This window comes from Athene noctua, chromosome 19 (genome assembly GCF_965140245.1).
Source record: "Athene noctua chromosome 19, bAthNoc1.hap1.1, whole genome shotgun sequence".
Lineage (NCBI taxonomy): Eukaryota > Metazoa > Chordata > Aves > Strigiformes > Strigidae > Athene > Athene noctua.
The window spans coordinates 1,445,842-1,471,392 of NC_134055.1; the positions used below are offsets into that span (position 1 = coordinate 1,445,842).

General features: G+C 49.7%; 1 protein-coding gene across 2 annotated transcripts; it reads left to right on the top strand.

Moving 5' to 3' along the window:
* The first annotated feature begins 71 nt into the window (after positions 1–71).
* On the top strand, positions 72–24,251 carry AKAP1 (A-kinase anchoring protein 1). 2 transcript variants are annotated; one of them, XM_074922829.1, is made up of 11 exons: positions 72–157; positions 10,928–12,600; positions 14,566–14,699; positions 16,084–16,210; positions 16,755–16,885; positions 18,762–18,939; positions 19,631–19,781; positions 20,422–20,489; positions 21,905–21,978; positions 22,405–22,470; positions 22,603–24,251. In XM_074922829.1, exons 2-11 carry the CDS (start codon positions 10,953–10,955, stop codon positions 22,660–22,662), a joined length of 2,637 nt encoding a protein of 878 aa, XP_074778930.1. In that variant the 5' UTR covers positions 72–157; positions 10,928–10,952; the 3' UTR covers positions 22,663–24,251. The 2 variants fall into 2 exon arrangements, with proteins under 2 accessions (XP_074778930.1, XP_074778931.1); XM_074922830.1 differs by lacking the exon at positions 72–157 and adding an exon at positions 1,390–1,515.
* The last annotated feature ends 1,300 nt before the right edge of the window (positions 24,252–25,551 follow it).

Below are 25,551 nucleotides of genomic sequence, written 5' to 3' on the forward strand. Positions count from 1 at the left end.
GCGGCCGGTTCTCGCGGGATTTGCGGCTCTCGCGAGAGGGGCGGGGCGGCGCGAGCCGCTGCATGGCCCGGCCCGGCCGGGCTGCACGTGGGGTGCGCGGGCGGCACCGGCACCGCTCCGGCACCGGGCACCGGCACCGCTCCGGGACCGCCACGCCGTAAGTACCGCGGCACTCCGCCCGGCCCTCGCGCGGCGGCGGGGCCCGCTGCCCCCGCCTGTCAGCCCCGCCGCTCCCCTCGGCGCCCCGGTGCCGCCGGGCCCGGCCCGGCCCGGCCCGGGGGTGGGGGGGGTGTCCGCCTCACCGTGTCCCGTCCGCCCCCCGCAGGCCGCCGCTCCTCAGGGGACGGTCCCGCACCGCCCGGCCGTGCTGCCGCGCCCCAAGGTCAGCGCTGCCGCGCTCGGGGCCCGGCCCGGGGGTCGCCCCCGGGTCCGCAGGGTGCGCGGCGGTGCCTCCGCCGGGGCCTGGGCCGGTGCCCCGGGGAGCGGCCGGCGGTGCCGCGGCGGGGCGGGGGGGCTGTGGGCGAAGCGAGTGGCCGCTCTGAGTTTTCCGTGGGTTTGCGCGTGTTTTAGCGCTCCTTCCCCACCCGACAGCAGCGAAGTCAGTTCGTGCGTTCCCGAGGGAAGCAGCAGCGCAGGCCGGGGAGCTGTGCGAGCTGGTTTTAAACGTGATTCATTCCCGCTGCAAACCCTCTTACAGCTACTTAGAAATGAAAGCGAGAGATGACACAAGTGCTGCAGACCTGGGAGTAAAGATTAAGGCTGCCTTGTGTTGTCTCCTGTATGTCTGGCATGGCAAGGCTCGCTTATGTTATGGTAATAGCTGATAAAAACTGTTATTAGCAAACGTTTCATGTGTTGCAGTGACTTTTATTTGTCTGTAAGCCAGCATGGAGCACAGTCAGGAGCAAAGGAATGAAATTATATTGCTACTGAGGAAGTAATGTTTTAGAAGCCTTGCTCTCCTGGAGGAATCCTTGTTGTTTGACTTTTTTTTTTTTTTTCCTCTCTTTTTCTTCTTCCTCCCCCTCCTTGAAGTAAGATCCAAGTTACTCATGGTGCAGAATGGACAGCTTGCTCTCCTAGAAGAACTTGACTTTTTTTTTCCTTTTTTCTTCTTCCCTCTCCTTGAAGCAAGTGAGCTCTAAGTTACTTGTGTTCCAGAATGAGCAACTTGATCTGTGTCTGGCCGAGTTCTTTATTGCACTCGACTGAGTTATACCGTGAAGCAGGGAACACGGAATAAACAGCATCTCAGTTAGGGCATCCTTTTCATGAAAATTACCTGCAATAGTAGGAAACAGCGACAAAAGCTGCGCTTGACGAGTTTGTCTGTTATAGAAAATTAAGGGGCTGCAGAATGGAAATAATTCTGATTTTCTGTGTTTCCAGGGTGATGTGCTGCCCTGGCCAGGTTGGCGGTTGTGCTCGCACCTGCTGAGTTATCGGAGCCTCTGTGGACTTTGTCTTAGGTGAAAGGAAACGACTGGTTGCCGGGGAAAGTAGTAGCAGGAGATGGTAACTTTACTTTTCTCCTGTTTGCTTTGTGCCTGTGAATGATCTACTGAGTTACAGCCCTGCGTGTGTGGGGGTATGGCCGGGAGGAGCAATGGCCTGCGCAACCGCTCCTGAGGCGGGTGCAGCTTTTTCTTGGTAGCACGTGGACTGGAGCTGTCGGAGCAACCGACCTGACCTTGCTCCTCTGGTCACTGTGTGACCCACTTTGAGTCACTTAACCTCTTCATTCTTTAATGAGCTTCCTGTGTAAAGGGCGAAACGCTGTGCAGGCATCCACTACTGTACCTGTCATCGGGTAATCTCAGTGTGCCTGTGATTCTGAAAGAGGATAGTGCGGCTTCACTACGTGTACCTTGATGGCATAGTTTAGTTCTCGATTAATTGGTTTGCTTGCACGTGCTGCCAAGCGTGCTGAAGGAAATGACAACTTTTTAGTAAGGGAAAAGGAGCAAGAAGCCCGTAGAACTTGAACTGTGCTTCAGGCTTGCTAATCCACCTTCTTATTGCATTGCTTGCTGTCTCTGGCAGTCCCTCAGCTTGTGTTTCAGTGTGTCATTGAGCTCTTGAAGGACTTTTAAAAGTTCTCATGCAACACCAGTTCTGAGGGATTTAAGCAGGTGAATCGTACTGTGATTTTAACAGTATCTTGTACAGCAGGGCTGCAGGCTGTTTGCTCTCAGACGTGACGCGTTGTGTTGTTAGGTTTGGAGGGTCTGCAGGGACGGTGCTGCAGGAACCCAGTTGTGTGTTCTGGCAGCTGCTTCTTACTTGGGTGTGCTCTCCTCAGTTGTGCCGAGTTTAGATACCCATCCTAGGAACCAGGTTTCTTCTTAAAGATCTCTGGAAATGCTTTGAGATACTAATAGTGAAAATCATCAACTGCCTCAGAAGCCTTGGCTTTAACCTAGACATTCCACAATGCCTGAAATTAGACATGAGGTATTCCCCTCACCGCCCGGGTGTGAGCTGAAGGGACCTGCCGTACGGATCCCCCGTGGTATGTAGGTTCCCAGTTCCTGCAGGTTCTCCTGGGAGTCACTGTGACAGGAGTGAGGTGGTTTAAGGCTTGCAGCCAGAGCTCTTCAGAGCCAGGAGCAGTTGATGTGCTACGTTGAAACTCTTGTGTTCATTTTGAAACATTCTGAAAGTTGCAGGCTGACTTCAGGGGTATTTGAGAGCGAGTATACTTTTGCAGTAGTAGAGTTATCCGAAGAGCATAATGCTTTACAAGCAACATACCCCACTTATCTATGGCTCTCCTCTTTCATGTGCACTTAACTGGTGTGAAAAAGATATTTAAGGTATTTCTAGTGTCCAGGGAGACTGTAACAAGGTCACGGCTGGTATTCCAGGTGCCCTTAGCAACATCTAGAAGTAATAAAAAACATTAATTACTTTTAATTGTTTAATGTTTCTGTGACTAGCCTTTTATAATTCCTCATTTCTAACTACAGTGCCTCTGTGGAACTCTTAATGTAAATGGCTGGTCAAACTTCGTGCAGTGATGATTAACTTTGGGCAGCCATTTTCAGAACTTGGAAGAAGTTATTTTATTCAGCAGGTGCTTAATATTTTCTGGAAACTAACGCTGTTGAGTTTGCTTCTCGTGGGGATTGCTGAGGGTGGTATCTTTGCATGTCACTCTTTTCTGCAAGTGATCCGTCTTCAGCTGTTTTACTGTGGGGTTTTTTTAATTGTCCTCTGCGTGGATTCTGATTAACTTTGCTGCTCCTGCAGTTTGTACCCCGGCTGGAAGCTGACTCTGAATTTATGGGCCCTGTACATTGCTATTAGCAGAGTTGAATACTTCACAAAAGATCACCTAAAAATCATTCTTCAGCAAACAAATCCGTGCTTGTGGTTTGAAGAGGTCCTGATTGCCTCTGACCTCTGCTGCCACCTGGCAATGAGGATGAGAAACCTGCCATGTGCTGTAGCTGATTTGGACTCCCTGTGTATAAATAGCAGCCGTTCCTGGCAAAAGCTCACGATCTGCGTATGCCTCTTGTATCGGGGGCATCGGCTTTGCACAGGGAGGAATCTGTGATTTGGAGACCTGAAGTCTCTGGAACAAGGATTGGAGGTTGTATCCCCATAAATCTTAGGGCTGTGGCCCTGCAGTTTCCCCTCCCTTAAAGAGGAACCTCTTTGTGATGAGCTTGGACTCGTGTTCCATTTCTTGTTGAAATGCAGGGTTAGGAAGAATTTTTTGTTGTTCAGGGGTGCAGGAAAGAAATTTGCATGTCATTTCCCTAAAATATTTCAAGTTGAATGGAGTATAGTGCTCCGTTTGCTGCCTGGTGAAGAGGATGGGCTCCCAGCTCTCGAGTGGGAGTCCCTGTTTTCTGTTCCTTGCGTTTCCTCCAGCTCGATGTGACTGCAGGAAGGTCACTTAATCTGTGTCTTGGGTTTGCTGCTTTTTTTTAAAAAAAAAAGGGCTGCCAGAGCTGCGGAAAGGAGGCAGCCTGCGATCTTTGGGGGAAGCCTTTCTGTGTAGAACAGCCCCTAGCGTAATCTGGGCGAGGACTTGTGGGTGCCACTGTAATACAGATCAAAGCGAAGCACGGCTCTGGTTAGGTCCCGAGCATGTTGTGTAACTTCTTGTAGCGAGCTTGTTAACGCACACAAGTTATCTGCCTGCTTGCTCAGTCTGCCTGGCTGTCAGCGAAACCTTTGCTGCTCTTCCCTAGCTCAGGGGAATATAGGTGCCTTTTTCACAAACCCTTGATATTCCTGATGGTCTCTCTGTGCCTCTGTGGCTTGTTCTCTGCAAGCCAAGCTCTGGGCACAAGGCTTCCGACTGAACAACGCTTTTTGCTTTTCTGTTTAAGTCTAGCCCGACTTTTGTTTTGAGAAGCTGTTTATCAAGGTCTCCTTGCTGCACACAGGGCACCTAGTGAGGCGGTGTCGATGCTGTTCTCCAGATACCTGTTTGGCCTCGGTGTTGCCTCTTTTCTCGCTGTCTCTTACTGCGGTATCAGCGTGTTGTGATACAAGCCTCACCATTCTGTCTCCTTGAAAATTCAAGTCTGTTTTTTGTCTTGCGTGCAGAGCGTAATGGTTAGTTTAGTCTCTGCTCCTGAGTGTTGTGCATGCCTGTTTTATGGAAATTGATAGGCATTTGACTTGGCTGGTTGCTTTTTAATTTTAATTTATAATCTGCACCCGTAGTGGACACTGTACTATTAGCTTCACTGGTGTAGAAACAAATGCAAAATGCTAAGTATTAGATGTATTTTTTTCTGATATTCTGGAGAATAATTTGTTCTGTTCTCTGACCTGGGTGAAAGTGCAGAAAGAATGAAAGATAGCAAAATCTGGATTGGGGGAAGCCTTTTGTAATGTGTTGGTAGATCATAAAGGTAATAAAAGCTGCTTTGCCTGTACCATAGAGGACTCTTTATAGTTGTCTGTGAAAAACTTTTTTAAAAAAAGAGTTGAGTCTGGGCTGGTAGGTGTATGGAGGAGGTGGCTGTTCAGAAGGAATCCCAGCACCTGATGTCTTGGCCTCCTGGCTGTAAGAGGGGTGCTCCTTCCCCAGCTGGGGATACCTGTGCACAGAGGGGTTAGTCTGAATCAGGGGACTTTCTCTGCACTGTAAAGCTGGGTGGTAATAGAAGGGTCATGTGGCCTCTGGCTCATGTGCTAAACTCTTTTGGCTAGCTTGAAGAAGCAGAACATTTGGTCTGGCTCTGTTTCTGGAGCAGACTCCAAAACTCACACCACCACCACCCCCAGAAAAAAAACAAAACCCAAAAAAAAAACCCAAAACCAACTCCACCAAATTTTGAGGAATAGCCAAGAATGATAAAGGTGGTATTGGCAGAGTGGTGCAGATACAGAAGCAAACTTCAGAACCTGCATCTGACATACCTCGCTGGCAAAGGAGTGAAAAATCGATCCTGCCTTCCTCTGTAATGGAGGATTCACAGGGAGACACTAGCTTGGTTGAGGAAACTAAATAATGAAACGATTGGAGCAGGAAGGTAATAAGATATAAAGTGCAGTAAGGAGTTGATAATCTGATAGGGCTAATGTTAATTACAGAGTGTAACCTGTGCCACTGCAGAGCAGGAGTGAGCAGCTCTGGGCCTCGCGTTAGTTCAGGAGGCAGTGCTGGTGCTGGGGGTTGGTGCCTGCATATGTATGAGCTTCCTGGTGACTTCCAAAATATTTGTAAAAAAAAAAAAAACCCCTACAGTTTGGCTAGGCTCACGCTTCTACTGTAAACCTCCGCTTTTGAGCGTGTAAATAGAAGCTGTTCCAAGTCCTGCTTTGGCCTGGATACTGGTGATACTGGTGGAGCTGTGCTGGGCCGCTGCTTGACTCCTGAGTGGGAGAAAATAGACAGAAGCAGCGACTCCAAAATGAAATATAATAAAGCCTGGGCCATCAGTGTAGCTGCAAAGGAGGGGAGCGAGCTGTTGTAGGAACGTCGGTGAAGCTGATTACACTGAAAGCAGTTTTTATCTTAGAGATAAAAGACAGCCTGGTGTTGGTGGTGTTTCTTGTTCCAGAGCTCTAGTTTAGCTCTACAACCACCAGCTTTTTCAGCCTTTTACTTATGTCGTAATTTATCCCTCTGCAAATAGGACTGTTGGTTCTTAGATATTTTAAGATTGTGGAGTGGCTTCGTTAGTAGTTTTTATTCACAGAGGAGCCTGTTTCTTGAGCTCTGTAGCCCCTGTTAACTGGGCTGTGAGAAGGTGGTATTGCTAAAGGGGTGTCTTCTGCTGTTCTTGTCTTTCAGTGCTGGTGTTTGAAGGGGAAATTGCTGCAGAACGCTGAGCTTTAATTATTTCAGTATAGAGAAACATACCGCTTCACTTCTTTTTAAAATAAGTGCCATCCAGTTTGAGATCCTGCTTGCTTGGCTCCTACCTGTCTTCGGATGCTTGTAACTACCGTGTCGTGTTTTGTGAGCTCTCCCCTCTGGGTGATGTTGGCTTTGAGGGTGGTACGCCAGGCTGGCCTGGGAGGAGAGCGTGGGCCAGCTGCACAGTCTCGTGGCCGACTGACACCCTGGTGGTCAGCAGCGTCGACGGCTCACAGGCCACTGCAGCCTCACAGATCTGCCCTGTAAGGTCAGCCTCCTGGTGCAAACCTGTGTGGGCAGAAAAGCTCTTTGCTCTCCGGTTTGAACCACGTTCCAGAGAGGCTTTTCGGCAGGACCTGGCAGAAGCAGGTGGTCCTTCCGTGGTGGACTGTCTTTGTATGAAAAACAAAGGAGCTGCAGTTTAGATGTTGCAATGCCACGTGCCAATTCAGCTTTTGATGAAAATAGACCTTATGCTAAGGGCGGGTCAAGTAAGTCTTGCTATATCTGTTTCTCTGCAGTAATTTCTCTTATTTTAATCTTAGTGGTAAGGCCTCCAGTTCTTTAGGTTTTTGTCAACCCCTGTTCTTATGCCTCCTATAAGGCAGAGCATGTGCTCCTGGTTATTTTTAGCATGGAAAATTTTAAGAGCCCACGTGGTCCCGTTTAGTTTCAACTGTGCCAACCTTGTCCAGTTCTCTTTCACCCAGATAGTATTTATTTCCTGAGTGCTGTATCGCTAACTATAGGGTTTGTAGGGAGGCGTCCTGGCCTTGCTGTTGAAGCTGCATTTTCAATTTAACTGTCTGCTTGTCTGCTCTGTGATCCTTCGGGACGGTCTTTAATTCCAGCCTTGATTTCCGCAGCTTTCGGGTGTTGGAAGGATTAACCTCTCAAGGGCTGGGCAGAAGGGGAGCGGAGGCGGCAGGACCCGGCAGCACTGTGGGTACGTCCCTGCAGAGCATGGGGGCTCAGTCACTTGGGACTTGTCCTTGTCTCCCCGTAGAGACTTGAAGCAGCTTGCCCCCACAACAGACCTTCCTCTGTGTGTGGAAAGCCCTGAAAATCTGGAGCGAGTGCTTGCTGAACTCTTGGACCTTGAGAATGAATTATCTGGCTTCTCAGTGAACCTCGTGCTGGAAACATTTCTAACCTTATAAGGATGCGTATACCGAAGGGTTGTTTGTCCTGGCTAGAAAAACAAGGTGGCTTAAAACTGCCTTGGGACCCTAATGTGAACAAGTAGAATAAATTGGCTGTCCTTGGCTTTTTTTTTTTAAGGTAGGCAAGCGTGTATGTTCATTCTTGTCCTCGTCTCCCCGATCTCTACCAGGAGTTTTCCATAAATCAAGTCAGGATACAGATTTGGAGAGCTGACTGACCCCTACTCTCCCCTTGGAGTCTTAATCCCATCCTGACCTACTGTGGGGATTATTTAGCAAGTTGGGAAAGTCTCGTGTCCGAGCTGCAGCTCTCCGACCGTGCCTCGTACAAGGTGTGACATTTAGGCCGGATTCCTGACGTGCCAGAAGGAAGTGGAAGTGGCTGGTGGCGCGGGGCGAGCGCATGCGGTGTGTGAGCTCTGCACTATTTTTGGTGTGGGTCTGCGCGGGGCCCTGCGCGCTGGGAAACGGCGCTGGGGCGTCCAGGGCTCCGCGCTGGTTCTGGCGTTCGCAGGCCGATGCTCTGTGGTCCGAAGCCTCTGGAGCTGCTGCGCTTCCCCGGCTGGCTCCTCCTGCCCGGGGAGTGCAAGGCTGCCGGGCCAGGCTCCCCCCAGTTTGGCAGCCTCGGAGGCCATGTGATTTGACAAGTTGCCATTTTCTGTTGTGCTGCTGGCAGGAGAATCCCGGGCTTTCCTCCCCCCGCGTGTTTAAATGATCCCACTGTCCCTGCAGTCCTGACCTGGCTGTCAGATTGACAATGGAGAGAGGGTTTTGTCGCTCTTAAACGTGTTGGGAAATGGATGTGGGCTTTAGGAGCTCTCCCGTGGAGGAACTGAGGAAGTATGTGCTGCGTCTTAGAACCGTTCAGCTGAGCAGGTTAGAAATCAGCCATCTTCCAGGCATTATATAAAAAGTGGACACTGCGACCAGCATATCAAAACTGGGCCACCGAATTCCTCCTGTTGTGTTTATGTGAGGAGATGTCTGTTGGTGTTAGCTGTCCCCTAGCCAGCCCAGTGCCTTCGGGTGTCTGCTGGCATCTTGTGCAGAGCCGCTGCCTTTTATCCCGTCCTAGTTGACGGAAGGATGTGGAATTCCCATTTAACACGATCACTGATAGTGTAATGCAGCTCTTGCTACAACTACTCAAATTAAAAACATGAATTTAAATGCAAGGAGTAGTCAGCTAATCCACCAGTTCCCACTGATCTAAATGCCACAGAAGACTAAAGACCTTTTTCTTAAATGATATTAATGTTTAAAATGACTCTTAGAACTGTTTGTCTGCCAGGCTTCAGGACAGGGCTGTCCCTCCGTGGGGCATCCTGCTACTGTCTTCCTGCGCTGCAGAATTGTGTGGGACTATTGTTTGTGCAGTTGGTGCAACTTAATAGGGAATCGGATAATAATAGGGCTGTCTGTTTAATCAGGAAAGCTTGCTGGGAATGGACTTATGTGAGCTACTTTAATTTGAGTTTGTGGTAAGCCTGTGAGCCAGCTTGTAGGGTGGTTCTGCATTAATTAAAACAACTTAAGCGGACAGCAGATGAGCACTTGCAGCGGCTCACAATGTGCCATTGTGCTGGAGAGCATAAATGTGAACCTTTTGTCTTGGGAATGTACAGGCTTCACCCTTTCCATTTACCAAGTTCCAAAACCCAGACTCAGATGTTGTTGTTAACCAAAAGTTCATCCTCAGCGGCAGGCCCTGCTACCTGACTGTGTAAAGCCAGCTGGAACCAACTTGGATTTAGAAGATAGGAATGACCAATGAACTCGTTCCTGGGTTTCTCAAATCGTGTCTGCAGCTGACCTCTGACTGGGGACCGAGCAAGAAATTTTCTAGTCCCCGTTTTTGCCATTCGTTTCTTTACTCGCCTCAGTCGTCAGGACTCTGCGGCAAACAGTACGGAAGCAAGGCCGGCACCCGAGCGAGCTTGGGTAAAGTTATATGTTTGCTCCTGGGGGATGGGAGGATGTGGCTGGAGGAGGTGAGACATCTGGAGCAAATATTAAATATCTGAGGCTTGGATGCTCGGTTTGAGCCTGAGGGAGGTATGGTTTTGTCCCTCGGCTAGAATGTTATCAGCCCCTCAAATCGAGGCCCCGAAGGAGTGTGTTTGGAAGCTGTGGTCGGAACGCTTGCTCTGATGATAAAAGCTTTTTTCTGGTTGAGACAGACTAAGCAGAGTTAAAAGACTGACTTTGATTGTCTTCTCTTGTCTAAGAAATATCATGCTTCTAAAGAGGTACTAGAAAACACTCCTTTTCCAGTTGGTGGTTCTCAGTCCTAGGACTTTGCTATCTCCTGAAAACAATATTTTTGTTGCTCATTGGCAAAAGTCTTGAGGCTTGTTTGGAGAAAAGTCACGTGTAAACTTTGTCAGACATGTCATGGTTTGCTTTAATTCCTGCTCAGTGAAAATATAAACTGTAAGTGCTTTGCAGCAAGGCTGTTTTGGGGATGTGGGTACCTGTTTGGCTTTGTGTTCTGGCTGCAAGCTTTCCTTAAGGAAAAGGAAAGCCATCTCAGCTCTGCCTCGTGTAATCCAGGAGAGGCTGTAAATGGAGGAGCACAACTGGGACGTGAGTCTTGGTGTCAGGGTGGGGAAGGGCTCCCACACTTTCTAGAGTGAGAGACAGCTTTCACATCTAGAAAGCTGGAGGAGTAGCAGCTGTCAATATAGTAAATTTAGATGCAAACCAAACTTTGGAGCTGGGTTCCTGAGTAGTAGTGTCTCTATCCAGGCTGCTCTTGTTAGAAAAGTACTGCTATTGTAGGGTGTTATAGGTTATTTCCCATTTTCACTCCTACAGAATCTTTTAGAGAGACTTCTGGTTGCTGGGAGACACTTGCTTCTTCAGGCTGTAGTTGCTCTTTGTTTAGGAATTCCTACACTCTGCGTGTAGAAGCGAATGGAGTAACTGGGTGTTGCTGTTTTGCTCCTCTTGTCGTGTGCCCGCGCGCCGGCCTCCTGCAGTGCTGTGGAATCACTTCAGCGGGTTGTGAAGCTTGAGAGGAGTGTGTGTCGTCAGCCTGCGGAGCTCCCGGGAGCGTGGTGCTGCCTCTCACGCGGGGTCCTGGGCAGGCCTGCAGGGTGTCGAGCCTGTGTCTTGTGGTGCGGGTGTGTGTGAACCCGGCCTGCTGCCAGAGGGACGCGCTGGAAGCGGTCCTTGTGTAGTACTGACCTGCCAAGGGGAGGCGGGAGGAGGAAAGGTGAACTCCATGAGTGTAGCGGTGAGAAATGTCCAGATACCCCCAGTCAGGTGAGAATCTTGTTCTGGGCTCTGCTGGCAGAGCAGAGATGTGAATTTAAAGAGTGCCTGGAAAACAAGCCTGTTCACACTAATACCTCAAGGCATTGATGAAACTTTAGCCTTCCTGTTACTTTCCCTGCGACTACTTTAACGTGGTTTCTGTTTCTCCTTCTAGATATAATTGCTGAGGCTCTGCAAAAATGGCTTTACGCTTCCGCAGTTTCATCCCGTATGCCATACCTGGAGTGCTGGCACTTCTTGGCTGTTGGTGGATCTTTGCCCATAGGAAAAAGCACGCAGGCTATCACGACAAGCAGGCAATAGCCATTGAAGAAGTGCTAGAAAACGATTCATCACCCAAAACAGAAGGATGTGTTCCTCAAAGACTGTCTGTCTCATGGGAAGAGCAATGCCCAGAGATTGAAAGCTCAACCTCCCTGCTCTCAGCAGGGCTGATGACGCCCTCTCTTCTGTTGCAAACTCACGAGAGGCTAGATCTCTCACAGGACCTTCTAGACCTGTCAGTAACAACAGTTCTGCCCAACGCCCTTGAGGGTGACAGTGAAAAACTAGACACAATCGGATCTCGAGATGAAAGCCATGTCCCTGCTTGTGTTTCTCTCCCTCTGATCTCCAGGAGCCCAGAGTGCCGTGGCAGTGCTGCAGGGAGCCTTAAACAGGATTCAGGTTCCAGTGCCAACCAAGATCAGTGGCCATCAGCATCCCTGACACAGGAGCCTCTGGGAGTCACGGAGGGGATCAGCAATGCAGAGCAGTCAGATGATTCTTCATTTCAGCCCGCTAAGGAAAGCCAGGTGTCAGAAATTGTGCTGTCACATACTGGCTCTGTGACAGCCCCTTGCTTGGGGTTGGAGAAGGAAGCCAATACCCCACAAGCCTTTCTTAATAATGGAGTTGAAGTTGTATCAAGTCACAAGGATTCTGCAGTGAGCGTGTTACCGGATAGTTTGGAGCCTGCCTGTCTGGAACAGTCCAGGGAGGAAGAGGAGGCAGAGTCCCTTGCCAGTGCTGTACCTGTGTGTCAGGAGGAGGACTCGCAGCCAGAGGGAGATGAATTGGAAAGAGAGGAGATTGGAGGAGTCAGTTTGGCCAAGGAAGAAGTTGAGAAAATTGAGCAAGTAGCAATACAGATAATTTCCAAGGTCATTTTGGCAGCAACTGAGGAAGTGCTGTCTGGTTCTGCAAGTGATGTGTCCACTTGGATCTGCCAGGCCGCGGCCAGCCGAGGCGAGAGGCCGCTGGAGGCAGCGGGCGTTGTTCCCTCTGAGCAGACGCTTGCGGAGGAAGCTCCGCCGGGCGGGGAGAACGCTGCTGCCGGGAGGGACGCTGTGGTCCTGACGTCCCCGCAGCCAGAGGAGCGGGATCCCAGCGTGGCAGAGTCCGGCTGTTTGACACACGGCCGTTTGTCCGTCCCTCTTCAGGGAGACACAAAGGACTGTCGGACGAGGAACCGCGTGTGCAGTGAGGCCCGAGGCGTGGATCAGGCCCCTGTGGAAAGCCATGGAGGGTCACTGGAAAGGTCGCCTTTGGTTATGGAGGACTCTGGGTGCAGCACTTACACGTTTGAAGGTGGAACAAGCGTGGAGGACCCACTGCAGAACGCAGTGCTGTCTGCCGTAGCAGGCCGGCAGTCGGACTCACTGAGCAGAGCTGCAACCCAAGGCACGTCTGCTGAGCAGAGCTCGGCACCAAGTGAAAAAACCCCCACTCTGAAGCTACCTGAAGACAGCGAAGTGCCATACAGTAACGGGATATTGAAAGAGGATGGTCCAGACTCGCACTATGAGTGTAGCAGGGCAGCAGGGACAGATGGAGATCACTTGGCAGGTAAGGGATTTGAAAAACCCTCCTGCAAAAATGTGGTGAACAGCGTTTTATGTGCTGTAACCCTTCTGCTTCACAACGTGTTCAGATAAATCCTCTTCATGTTTAACTTCCCCAGCAGAGGAGCATTTAGCCCTCACGTGCAGGTGGGCATGCGTTTGCTCTCGGGATTCCCATCTCTAGGATCCAGGGTTAGCTGGGTGATCTTCAGGGTGTGCTGCAAAGGGGTGAGCAGGCCGGTCCCCTTCTCAGCACAAAGTTTATTGTCTAAACTAAGCCTGCGCTGGGGTGAGGTGGGCTGTGGATGCAGGCCAGGCCGCTGAGCACCTTGCTGGTTTGGGACCTGCTAATACCAAGGGTTTCTGCTTCAGTTCAGGCTGCCTCTAGCGAGCGCTGGGTTCTTGCCTGGGTTTACGGACTGCTGCTGAAAGGAAGCTGTAAGGCAGGTTTCTGAGGGGCTGCTGGATGAACCAGGGAACTGCTCTGATGAGCTGTGATAAAATCAGTTGGTTTCAGACCAATTACCCTGAAGCCTTTTTTCATGGAAGGGTAGGTGCCTGCCAAGAAATCCCAACAGGGAGCAATATTCATGGAGTTCCCCCATCTGTCTCTGTGTTGCTTTTGCCTTCTAGATCCTGGATGATGTGTGCCTGGCAGAACACAGAGCTGTTTGAGCAAATGTTAACCTGTGTGACCTTGGGGATGGATGTTAAAATCCTTTATAGGATCCTGTGGTGCCAACAGCCCTTAATGACAGGATGTCTTCTGTAATTGCTGCAAAGTAGTTGGAATGCTGCTTGTTGTAAGACAGGGAGATTGAGTTTGCCAACAACTGAGGATTAAACCCACAAAACATTTTCACTAGTGAGAGCAACCATAGGAAGAAAATGGTTTTGCCTTGTGAATGCTGGTGTGACAAGAAGGTACAAGAGTGCGTTGTGGAGCCTGGTGTTAGGGCTGAAAGCTCCACGTGGGGAGAGGGGCTATAGCAGGTAACGGTGATAACGTGGCCAAGAGGTCGTACAGCTGACCTTCACACCCAGGCTGTGAGACTGAAATCCTCATCCTCGTCTAGGAAGTCTGTGGCAAACAGCTGCACTGTTTGCTTTTGACTTTCCAGGCATCTGTGCTGTGTTACTAGTTAAGAAGTGGCAAATGTGAAGCAGCTGTTGGGTTTATTTTTCTCTTTGGTCTTGCACTTGGATGGTCTGAATACTTGCAAGCAAGTGAGGATTTTCATGCTCCTGCTTGTTAATCTGGAGGAAGGATCAACCTCGTGTTATGCTGACTGTATCGGGGATCTGCCCAGGAGGAAGCTGTTTGAGTTTGTCCCTTTCCAAAGTAGAAATCTTCCTGGTATTGGCTGATGGTTTGGGAACAAACACAGCTCAGCTTTGGCACCTGGTTTCTTCAAACATATCACAAGTTTGGGCAAGAGGCAGTCCCCTACCACAGGTTGTAGTGGGCCCCCCTGGCACTCAGGAGTTGGGACGGGAAGGTAACGTCAGTGTGCAGAGCAGGTGGAGGGGCTGTGTGTCCCTCCCTGCTTGCCGGCCTCCCCGTGAAGCCACGGGGAAGATGCAGAATACCTTGCAGCAGCAGCAGCAGCTCGGTGCTGAGGCTGGCACAGCTCTCACTGAGTGAGTAACTTTGGCTTACCGTGTCCTGTCTCTGCTGCTGTGTAAGGTGTCACCACGGCTGAAGGACTCTGGCTGAACTCGAGCCTCCTGTTGCGTTCCCGGGGTGTGCAGATTTTTCTCCAGGAATAAAAGGCAACTTTCAGTAGGCTACGTGTGACAGGATTTACCCTTTCTGAAATACTGGACATCCTGATACAGGAACATCCCAACTGAAAGCGTAGGAAGAGCTCGATGTGCCGTCTCTACGGAACGGTGTATTTTCATGGCCTCTGTCTGCACCTGGGTTGTGTGGGTTGTCTGAATGCTGACACGTGTGCCTGTCTTGTAGGTTCGGATGTAAATAACATGGAGTTTGTGGACAGTGGCTGTGCCATGAGGAAGACAGTGACTCGCCAGAACTCTAAGCTAGAAGGAGAATCCAGCAAGTCTGACTTCGTTATCTGGGAAATAGAGGTCCCAAAGGTAACCAGCTGCAGGCCTGCTCGCACACCCTGCCCTGCCCTACGTGGCCATCTTCTGGTTCTTCCAGCCTGGTAGTGGCTCAGCGCCATCCCAGGGAGATCAGTGACAAATCAACGAGGATTTAAGTATTTAGCTCCCATTAGGACTCCACAGGAGTGAAGAGCTGGTACACAGCTGTAAACAAGAGGCATGTCAGGGCTGCACCCCGGGTAACGGCTGTTGGGCTCATCATTCCCCATTGTCTTACACCCCAGTCTTAGTGTGATGCTTTAAAAGCGTTCAGAAGGCTTTGAGGGTACACAGTTACCAAGAGCAGGTGATGAATTTTTTTTTCTTTCCACTATGTAGGAGGGTTATGTTACAGCTGCCTGTCCAAACCCTTCCTCACAAGCTGAACGCTCATCTGAGCTCTTCTGTGGAGCTGCTGTGTCTCTGACTTTACAGTGAGCTTTCTTTTGGGTTGAGAGACTGCTTTCATACCTTTGTCCCTGCTTTGTATATGCTAAATCACGTGTGGCTGTCCTGCACAGCGTTGCTCTTGCTGTTCTGCTTCTGGACAGACCCAAATACTAGCAGCCAGTAACATGAGACAGCAGGAGCAGCATGCTGCCTCCGTGCTAGGGTGCTGTCACCCCAGGGAAGACCTCTAACACTCTGCAGTGCATCAGTAGGACACAGGCTAAGGAAGCAGTTCTGCAGCAGAAAAACAGGTTTCAGGGGTTAGTGAAGACAGGGCTGTCACTTTTCTTAAAGCAGGTAACTTTGCACTGTGTGGGATGATCCATACTGACTCGGGCCCCACACTTCTGCTCTGGTATCTGGTCTCAGGCTGTACGTGCTGGCTGGTGCCGGTGGAAGAGCAGGAGCAGCAGAGCTGGCACAGACGTCCCTCCACCACCTGCACAGCAGGGCAGGGACCCTGCAGTCAGCGGGCATGACAGCCTGGTTTACACTCCTGTGAATTTGTCTGCTCCCTTTCTAATCAGCCTGTTTAAAAATAGCTAAAACTTAGTGTTTCGTATATGAATTAAAAATATGTCGCATGCTTTAAAAAAAAAATAGTGGGAGATTGGGAGAGGATGTGACTTGACTGTGGGAAGACACTAGCCTTTACCAGGCCTGGTTTTGTCCCATCGTGTCTTTGTGTCATTCTACAAGATAGGAAGATGCATCTATCAAAATGAGCTGTGCTTTCTGATCTGTATCTACCCTGACTTAGACAGACCAGCAGAACTCTGCACTGGCCCACCATTGTCATATATTTATCCCGTCTGGCCCTGTGCTATAGGAAACTGGGAATGTGGGTGAAATAAGCCACAGAGAACAGTATTGTTTGGTCTGTGTTTCTCTTCCTGACTGTTGCTTTCTTGTCCCTTTCATAAAGAAATTAGTTGGCCGCTTGATTGGCAAACAAGGAAGATTTATGAGCTTCTTGAGGCAAGCGTCTGGTGCCAAAATTTACGTCTCAACACTACCTTATTTCCGTGACTCCCAAGTCTGTCACATCGAAGGCAAGTGGAAAGTCTCTTTGTTCGTGGTCTAATATGTAGCTTGGGGGCCTTAATTAGATGGGCAGGGAATTTAAAGAGATTTAGTGGGCTTGTGAGTCAAGTGCTTCACAAAACTTTTCTGGTCAGTGCTGTTACAGTAGAGGTGTGTGTACCTGTGCCCTGGCACGTGAACCCTCTGTTCCAGAGGTGAGAATGGATTTAACAGCTTCAGGTGCTGTAGTTTAACCAACACCTTGCGCAGGATCGCCTCAGGCCTGAAGGAGGAGCTGGGCGATGTGTGTCGGCGAACGCGGCCTTGACTGAAGGGTGTTAGATTAATTGTGGCTGAAAATATCTGCCTGTGAATTGGGTTCATGCTGGGGCCTGGCGATCCGAGTTGCTCATGTTGGCCTGATACCAGATTATGTGGCCAATCTGTGAGAACTTAAATTGTTGAGGCAGCACAGAGGCTTCTGGTAACGGTCCTGCTTCAGGGGGCGGGGGTGGAGGTGCCCTCAGCATATCTGTGCCACAGACTTTCTTTACAGAGCTTTTTGTCTTCCAGGCTCCCCGCAACAAGTAGAAAAAGTACTGAGCCTGATTGGCAGGAAGTTCAAAGAGCTGTGTCTCACCAACATCTACGCTCTACCTCCACCAACACCGCTGACGCTTCATTCCCTCCTTATGACTGCCTGGGTAGGTCCCAGCTCGCCGGCCACGCTGTCATCGGGGTGGAAGGCTGCTGTCCTCGTACGTTATATCAGTGTAGCTGCTTCACAGATGCCCTCAGAAACAATTTGATTTTGTGGGGCCATCTGTTGTCCAGCGTAGGTAACGCAGATCAGATTTATCTACCTGTTCTTCCACTACTGTTTGCATTCTGCCTGAGCTGGGAAATGTAGAATCGTAGAGTCATTTGGTTGGAAAAGACCTTTAAAATCATCAAGCCCAATTATTAACAACACTGCCAAGTCCACCATTAAACCAATCCCTAAGTGCCACAGCTACACATCTTCTAAATACCCCCAGGGATGGTGACTTAACCACTTCCCTGGACAGCCTGTTCCAATGCTTGACAACTCTTGCAGTGGAGAAATTTTCCTGAGTACCAGTCTAAACCTTCTTTGGCTCAACTTGAGGCTGTTTCCTCTTGTCCTGTCACTTGGGAAAAGGAACCTACCCCCACCTTGCTATAACCTCCTTTCAGGTAGGTGTAGAGAGTGTAAGATCTCCCCTCAGCCTTCCTTTTCTCCAGACTAAACACCCCCAGTTCCCTCAGCCTCTCCTCATAAGACTTGTCCTCTAGACCCTTCACCAGCCTCGTTGCCCTTCCTTGGACACACTCCAGCACCTCAGTGTCTGTCTTGTAGCGAGGGGCCCAAAACCGAACGCGGTGGTCGAGGTGCTGCCTCCCCAGTGCTGAGTACAGGGGAAGGATCCCTTCCCTGTCCCTGCTGGCCACACTGTTTCTGATACAAGCCAGGATGCAGTTGGCCACTGGGGCACACTGCTGGCTTGTATCCTATTGACCAACACCCCCAGGCCCTTTTCCACCAGGCAGCTTCTTGGCCGCTCTCCCCAAGGCTGTAGGGTTGAGTGGGGTTGTTTTGACCCAAGTGCAGGATCCAGCACTTGACCTTGTTAAATCTCGTACAGTTGGCCTTGGCCCATGGATCCAGCCTGCCCAGATCCCTCTGTGGAGGGTTCATCTCATGGAGCTGCGCATCTTGGAAGGGTTTTACCTACAGACTAGATGTTTGCGGAAGGGTCTCCAGCAGAGTTGATTGTCTGCCCCCTCTGCTTTAAGGCCACCTGCTGTGAGGTCGGAATGCCCCACTGACCCGTTGCCATTACTGGTATTGTCCCTAAATCCTGAAGCTAGTCTTCTCAGAATGTTTTAATTCCTTATGGTATTAAATTACATATAAAGGAGGTTTTCACGCCAGTGCTTCCCAGAAGTGTTTTGATGCTTTTGCTATATGGGTTTACACTGGGCACCTAGAATCTCTAAAGTAGATGCACACATAACTGTCTCCATGGATGTGTTTCTGCGCTTTGTTCTGGAGAAGTGAATTTATGCTGGGAAATTAAAGGCACTTCAGATGTATTCTGGCACAGTGATACTTGGAAGCTGCCCCACAGAATGCCCCACACAGAGCAAATTACTCTGCAAATAAAGCCTCAGTGACAAATCTTGGACAATCCCTGTGAAGATTACCTTGATGTTTAAAAACCCCGTGGGCAGGGAATCCTTGCAAGTTGTGTTGTGTTGATAATGCAGCGTGACTTGACCTGCATCATTTCCGGCTGCTCGCTGATCTCTTGGGTAAATAAGTCTTGCAGCTGCTCTGTGCTGATAGTTTTTTTTGTACAAGAGGGGCCCCACCCCAAGGCTGATTTCTCGTGCTTTCTGCTCCTGATCCAAAGCACCTTTGGAAGGGAAATACCAGAGTGCCAGGGCTCTTCCACCCATGGCTGTAAGTGTTGGGGGTTCCTGGTGGAACGTGGAGTTGCAGTGAATGAACCTTGTGTCGCACTGACCTCTAATGAGAATTCCTCTCCTCCGTGACAGCTGTTCCTCCCAGATGGAGTCACTGTAGAGGTGGTCGTGGCAAACCAAGTGGATGCAGGACACATGTTTCTCCAGCAACACACGCACCCCACTTTCCACGTCCTGCGTAGCCTCGACCAGCAGATGTATGCCTGCTACTCCCAACCTGAAATTCCAACCCTGCCAACTCCAGTAGAAGGCAAGTACCTTGGTCGCTCACAAATTGTTCAACTGAGAAACTTCTAGGGTCATGCAAAAGCCTGATGCCCCTGAGCTAGGCTTGGGAAGTTTCCCAGTGCGTGAGAATGTGATAGTTCATTTGTCATTTCATCTTTTTTTAAGCTGCTGCCAGAATACAGACGTTGCTCCATTCTTCCTTACCCCACTCATCCCTGGAGTACCTCCCCAGACACCTAGTTCCATGTTGAAACTCAGAATGAGATAAAGTCCATCTCGGGTTATTTCCAATCAACTTGGCACCTGCTGTAGTTTTGCTGACCAAGTGTAGAACTCCGACCTTTGCAGTGTCGCCGTCCGCACATGGTGTGAAGCGGAGGGTGCATCACGTGGAAGGGGTTATTAGCACTTGCTTTCATTTTTGCTTTCATTTTGCTTTCATCTTCGTGACCAGAGGCTGGGGGGGAGCTGGATGCCTGGGTAGACCAGCAGGGTAGTGGCAGAACGCCCTGCGAGTGAAACCCACCTCTCCCGTGGCGCAGGTGCAGGCCCTGTCTGAGGGGGGGTATGGGTGGTGGGAGAGAAGATGGAGGCAGCACAAGAAATGCTGTTGGTTCTCCGTAGCTAACTGCCCAGCACTACTAATGCCTCAAGTGCTGGTTGCTGGAAATCCACTTGCACTGAGCCTTTCCTTGTACTCTTCCGTTTTGCAGTTGGTATTATCTGTGCAGCTCCGGGCCTGGACGGGGCGTGGTTACGGGCTCAAGTCATTAGCTACTTCGAAGAGACCAGTGAAGTGGAGCTCAGATACGTGGACTACGGAGGATATGACAAAGTGAAGATCGACACACTCAGACAAATCAGGTCTCTAGCTCCTCTTCCGTGGCCTGAGGCCGTTTCTGGCTTGGATCTTCATCAGAGGCATCCGTATCGTTTGCGTTGCTTATAGGTTTTTCCACAGGAGCAGGAAATGGTAGAAAGGTTTGTCTCTGCAGCGGGGGTGGATTCCCTGGGAGCGCAGCAAGCTCTTGCAAGGCTTTGTTTGAAGGGGAGGGGAGAGGAAATAGCAACTTCTGCCCCTTCAGCGTGGAAGCTGAGCAAAGGGTTGGTCTTCAGGAGCCCCCGGCCTGTAGTTCATGGGTGAGCTAGGAATAGGATTCGGGTTCTTCATTTCCCAGCCCCATGGGCTGGGAGAGCCCTGTCGGATGAGCGTTTTCCTGCACAAGCCCAGTAAATACTTGACTGTGCCCCAGAGGTGGAAGGTGGCGGTACAGCCTCCATTATGGAGGTGGTTCTTGCTTGGAGCCCACTCCAACCTGGCATGCTAATCAGACTATTTATTGCTGCCGCTTACATTGCTGGGAGAACAGTCTGATGTCTGTTGACTGTCATCAATTTTAAACTGAATTCCTGTTAGGGCAATTGATTAATCAATGTCACCGTAAAGAATACACGAGTAACTTAAAGCCGTGTTCTTATTCTGATTGATTCTCTTTTCTTTAAGGTCTGATTTTTTATCACTACCTTTCCAAGGAGCAGAGGTTTTACTAGACAACGTGGTGCCGCTTCCAGGTAAAGGCGCTCTCGAGACGTGCCGGGGGTGCTCCTGCAGGTGTGAGTGGGTGCCAACGCTGGAGCCGTGATTCTGTCTAAACCTTCTCCCTCCTCTTGCAAGCGCAGCCTCTGATGTGACTAGAGCAAGGACTGGAAGAACTGTGTTTTATTCTTCTAAATGTGCTAGGAGAGCGTAACCTGTCAGACTCCAGGGGAAGGATGATAAATGTCTGAGCTTTTTCCTGCACGGAGGAGAGAATGAATTACTCTCCTAAAGAGCGAGTTGACAGGACTGGCAGGGTATAGGTGAAGTAGCTCTAACCACGCTGCCTTATTCTGTCATAGAATAGCTGTAAATGCAAACTTAGTTTTTAATCTGCTAGACAAATTTCTGACATCTTCCAACTAAAATGATTGATGCATACACTTCTGTGTTCAAAAGGCTACCCTGCAAGCACTGGAAGAATGTCAGGCACTGCCTGGAAATGCTCTCTGGGGTTTTTTGGGTTGGGTTTGTTTTGTTTATTTTTTTTTCTGGAGGTGTTAGCAATGCCTGCGGTGTTGGTGTCCAGAGAGCTGCCCTCTGGGAGCAGAAGGGGGTGGCTGTAGGAGCTTTAGGGGTCAGGCCAGGTGTCACCACAGGGGTTTGTGGCTGGCAGGACTCCAGCAGTACAGGCCCTGCCAAGGCTGTAGAGGGATGACAAGGCTTGAGCTGCTTCTAGCAGAAGTCAGTGTTTAGCACGTTCCCGAAGGTGACCAACCTCCTTCAGTAGCGGTGGGGTTGGAAGGGGTTTGCTTGCTGGAGGTGGGCTCAGGGAGGGGAGCACAGAGGTGAAACTTCATTTGGCAGCAGTTTGGTAGGAAATGGGCAACTTCCCTCCGAAATGCAGACTGGACATAAGTGTTCTCAGTGTAGATTGTAGGTGTTGCCTGGGACAGAAGGGTTTCCCGCTGCCTTGCAGGTGTGGCGTTAGCCACAGTGCCCAGGGAAGCCGTGCAGGGCGAGTTTCCCGGCTCCAGAGGTTCTGGGCTCCCCTTTACAGTAGCTCACTGTGCAGGGTCATAAAGTCCTGAGGCCCCCGAGCTTAGTTTATTAAGGATCACAACACTAACGGCAGCTCAGAGGTACTGCAGAAGGATACTTTTCTGTCTCTAAAGCCTCCTAATTCATCAGCCACTTATGTTCACATTAACTTAGCCCGTGGCTTTAGGAAGCTCTTCATCCTTTCCCTTCAGCAGCACAGCAGGGCTAATACTGCTGTGATCTCCGGCTTAATAGACTGGTTTCAGCAAACGTGTACCGCGACAGTAGGTGAGGATTCTCTGGCCTAACTTACGTAGGAGGTCAGACAAGATTTGCTTAATAGTCCCTTCCAGCCTTTAAAGCCTGTGAATATCTCATTTGTTTTCTCCTGCTCTTTTCCCTTCCAAAGACGAGGATCACTTTTCATCCGAAGCCGACGCCGCCGTTAGTGAGATGACCAGAGGCGCGGTCCTGGTGGCGCAGGTACAGGGGAGCTCTGGGGAAGAGTCTCGTTGCTGGTTTGACTGCTGCTCTTGCCCTCGCTGCCTGCTGCGCGTGTTAAAATCGCTAAAATCAAACCCACAGGCAGAGCCCGGGAGCCTGGCTGCTGGGCAGGGTGCCCGGGGAGAAATCCCAGCGCCGAGAACTTCCTCATGTAGCGTCAGCCCCGCTGGGACTGCGTGCCTGGGGAGGGGGGGCTGTTCCCTTTTGTTAGCCACGGGGGCAGGAAACCTGCCCGCAGGGTGTCCCGGTGCCCGTCGCTACGCTTCCTCTACATAATTTAAGTACTGAGTATCCTACACGTAACTTTTAAGTACGGAGTATGATACGCAGAGAATGGTGCTGGCCTTGCATCCTCCGTGACCCAGACCAGAACTGCTGCCCGCTGATGTTTTTCTGTGTTCCCAGGTCACAAACTATGACAGTGCAACAGGCCTGCCACTGATACAGCTGTGGAACTTGATGGGAGATGAGGTGTGTATGTCAACGTACCTGCTTTTTCAACACTGCCAGGGTTTAATGATCCTGCAGACTTCTTGTTGATTAGGAAATCGATGGTTCTTGCTGGTGGTTTGCTCACTTGTCTGCTTTTTTACCTCCCTTTAGGTGGTGTCAATAAACAGAACTCTGGTGGAAAGAGGGTTTGCTCAGTGGCTCGACTACTAGCAATGTCCTGGATGCCTCGACAGCTCTTTCTGCAGAGGAAAAACAAAAGAAGAAATCTTGTTTTGCACTATTACAATTTGGCTTGGCAACCTCTCACGAGAAGACCTGTTTGTGGCATTTTGTGGTCCACTGAAACTAGTTTTGCTCAGCTGTTACCATTTCACTAGAAACGCGTACCTCCTCCTCTCAGTGAAAGGCGGGGTGTTAAAAGCCATAACGACAGATACTGTAGCTTTAAAGCAAAAAATCCTCCCTGGCCTCTTCGAAAGTTGAATGGAAAAACCCTTAAAACCTTGGGGCTTGCCTGAAGCTGGCAGGTGCCCCTGAAACGTTAACTGCGGTTGCATTTTTGTTCAAGATGTCTAATGCCCCATGAACTTCACGTCTGCTTGTCCTAAAAGTTACACTGGCTGTCTTTTTTTAACAGGCTCTACCTGTGATATTAATGAATGTTATTAAGGAATTTAGTGCTTGGTTATGGATTTTTCTATATTGTGCCACTAACCTGCACAAACAACATTCATCTTGTGTCTTCCTTGTGCCAGGAGGTAGATGAATTGCATTCGTTGCACTCACCGTGGCACATGTCTCACTGCAGTCGTGGTTTTTAGGCTTGATACGTGTAAGGAAGAAGCTGCTCTGCGCAGGTGCTTGAGGTGCAGGATGTGTTGTCACTACAACTCTTGCTCTGAGACGTCCTGTATTTAAAGAAAAGAACTGATTGCCAAGCCCAATTGTAGTTTATATTTTTCTAGCTGTGCAAGTCTGTAAATATATATAAAAAAAAAAACATTGTAATATTTTGTACAAGAAAAACACTGGAAACAAAGGGAACTTTACAGAAACTTTTTCACACCAAAATGCCCTATGTAGGTAGAACTGGTTTGGAGTGCATTAGGGTAGCCAACATATTTGGAGCTTCTGAATGCTGGGAGTGTTTCAGCTCTGCTGTATACAGGTTTAGTATTCCCGTAGATTGCTGTCTGGTTTGAATTGTGATCACTGCATTCTTTGCTATGTTGCTGTACAGATCTGTTTAAAAAAAGAAAAAAAAAAAAAGTAACAACTTGGCATTAATATTGCAGTGGTGTTCTCAATTTATTTTTTTTTTTGCTCCTTTTTTAGATTTCTATTACATATTTAAAATTTTGCTCAAGTAATTTAAGCTGACTTAATACTCTTAAAAACTTGCCCTCTGATGTATATCATTTTAGATATGTATTGAGCTGGGATTTATTGCTGGCAGAGAAGGTATTTGCCAGGAAAATGTTGATGTAGTCAGTCCTCAGAAGTTGTTTCAGGTAGATTCAAGGATGTTCTTACATCCTATGAGCTAACATGTCAGTCCATCACACATTTGGATAGTTGCCTACAAAAGCATTTGGTCCAATCCCCTCTGATATGGTATGGTTATATCCTTTTTTTTTTTTTGAGTTCTCTCCTATTCAGTGCTTATGGTTTAATGTTCATGTTTGCAATAACGTCCAATGAAAACTAAATTTGGTAACTTGGTTAAATCTATAAAACCTATATCCTCTTGGAATGTTTCTTTCCATTTCAATTAAAGCTCGAATTTTAAGCTGTCTTAATCAAGCTGTGATGACTAAGAGCCTTCATTTCCTGACCTCTTGCGATGTAGGGTTGGGAAGGGAGCTCAGTGAGATAAGCAGGTGAGATAAGATGCTGATGGCTTTCCAACAAATGGAGAAAGGTCAAGCTTCAAATCTCCCGGGGTTCCCTTTACTTCCAGCTGAAAACGGGGTTTATTTTTGTGATGAATTACTTATTAGAAAGCCTTAGTCTGAGCACTGGTACCAAGGCTGTTGAAACATATTTGTGGAATTCATTCACTCTGGACTCGGGACGTCCCTTTTGTCACACTTGTGTGTTAAAAAGTGAAACCTGGGGGCCTGTTTCCCTATAAAATCCCCTCTTTGAATTGTTGACAGGTTTCTTGTTCAGGCCAAGCAGTGTGATGGTGCGAGTCGGTGTCCCAGTGAACGGTTTGTCCTTACCCTGGTATGGGAGCACCTTGCAACGGGGGAAGTGTGCTGCAGACAGATGAGCTCAGAGTCTCTGTGCGCAGAGAAGCGGAGCTGGACTGAAGTCCTGCCTGCGGGCTCTGGGTGTGTACACGGGCACACACAGGTCAGAGTTCCAGGTGTTGGTCTTCCCGATGTCAGGGGTTAAAACTGATCCGTCCCTTCATGCCAGAATATACACCCGACCTGTAGATGCTCTGGGCTGTGGCTGCGCTGCTTGGACAAGTGATGGGTGACGCATAAAACACGGGGATTTTTGTTGGGGGAGTAACGGGGTTGGAAGTTGGCAAAGTTCAAGAGTGTCCTTTCTTCTTGCTTCTCACCCCAGGAAGAGGTTTCACTCCACAGGGTTTCTCGGTCCTTGCTGGCCTCCGGTACCTGCTGAGGGACGATGGCTCAGCGCCAGGCAGGATCTCCCGGGTGGAACTCTGGCTCCTGGCACGGTGCTGGCTGATGCCGGTACCTGAGCGCGGCGCGTGCCGAGCTCCGTGTGCGCAGCAGCTCCGGGGCAGTTTGCTGATTCAAACTGCCTGCGCTTGTCTTTCCCTGGACAGAGCTGCTGGCTAAGGGACGGAAAAAGCTGCCATGTAGCTGTGAAGGAGGCTGCCTGTCCTTCAGCTCTATCTCGAGTGGCTCCACAGCAAACTGCCTCCCTGGGAACCTGCCCTGCTAGGTGAGGTCTCCCCGATTACACCAGTTCTGTTGGGCAGGAGCCAGCCTCTGGGGGAGAGTTTGTGTTTTGGCCTTCTGGCAGTGACCTTCCAGCTCTCTGCTGCCAGTGCCTGGCCTGGTGGACGGGCTGGAGATGAAAGGTCAAAGAGAAAACCAAGAACCCTGCACTCAGTCT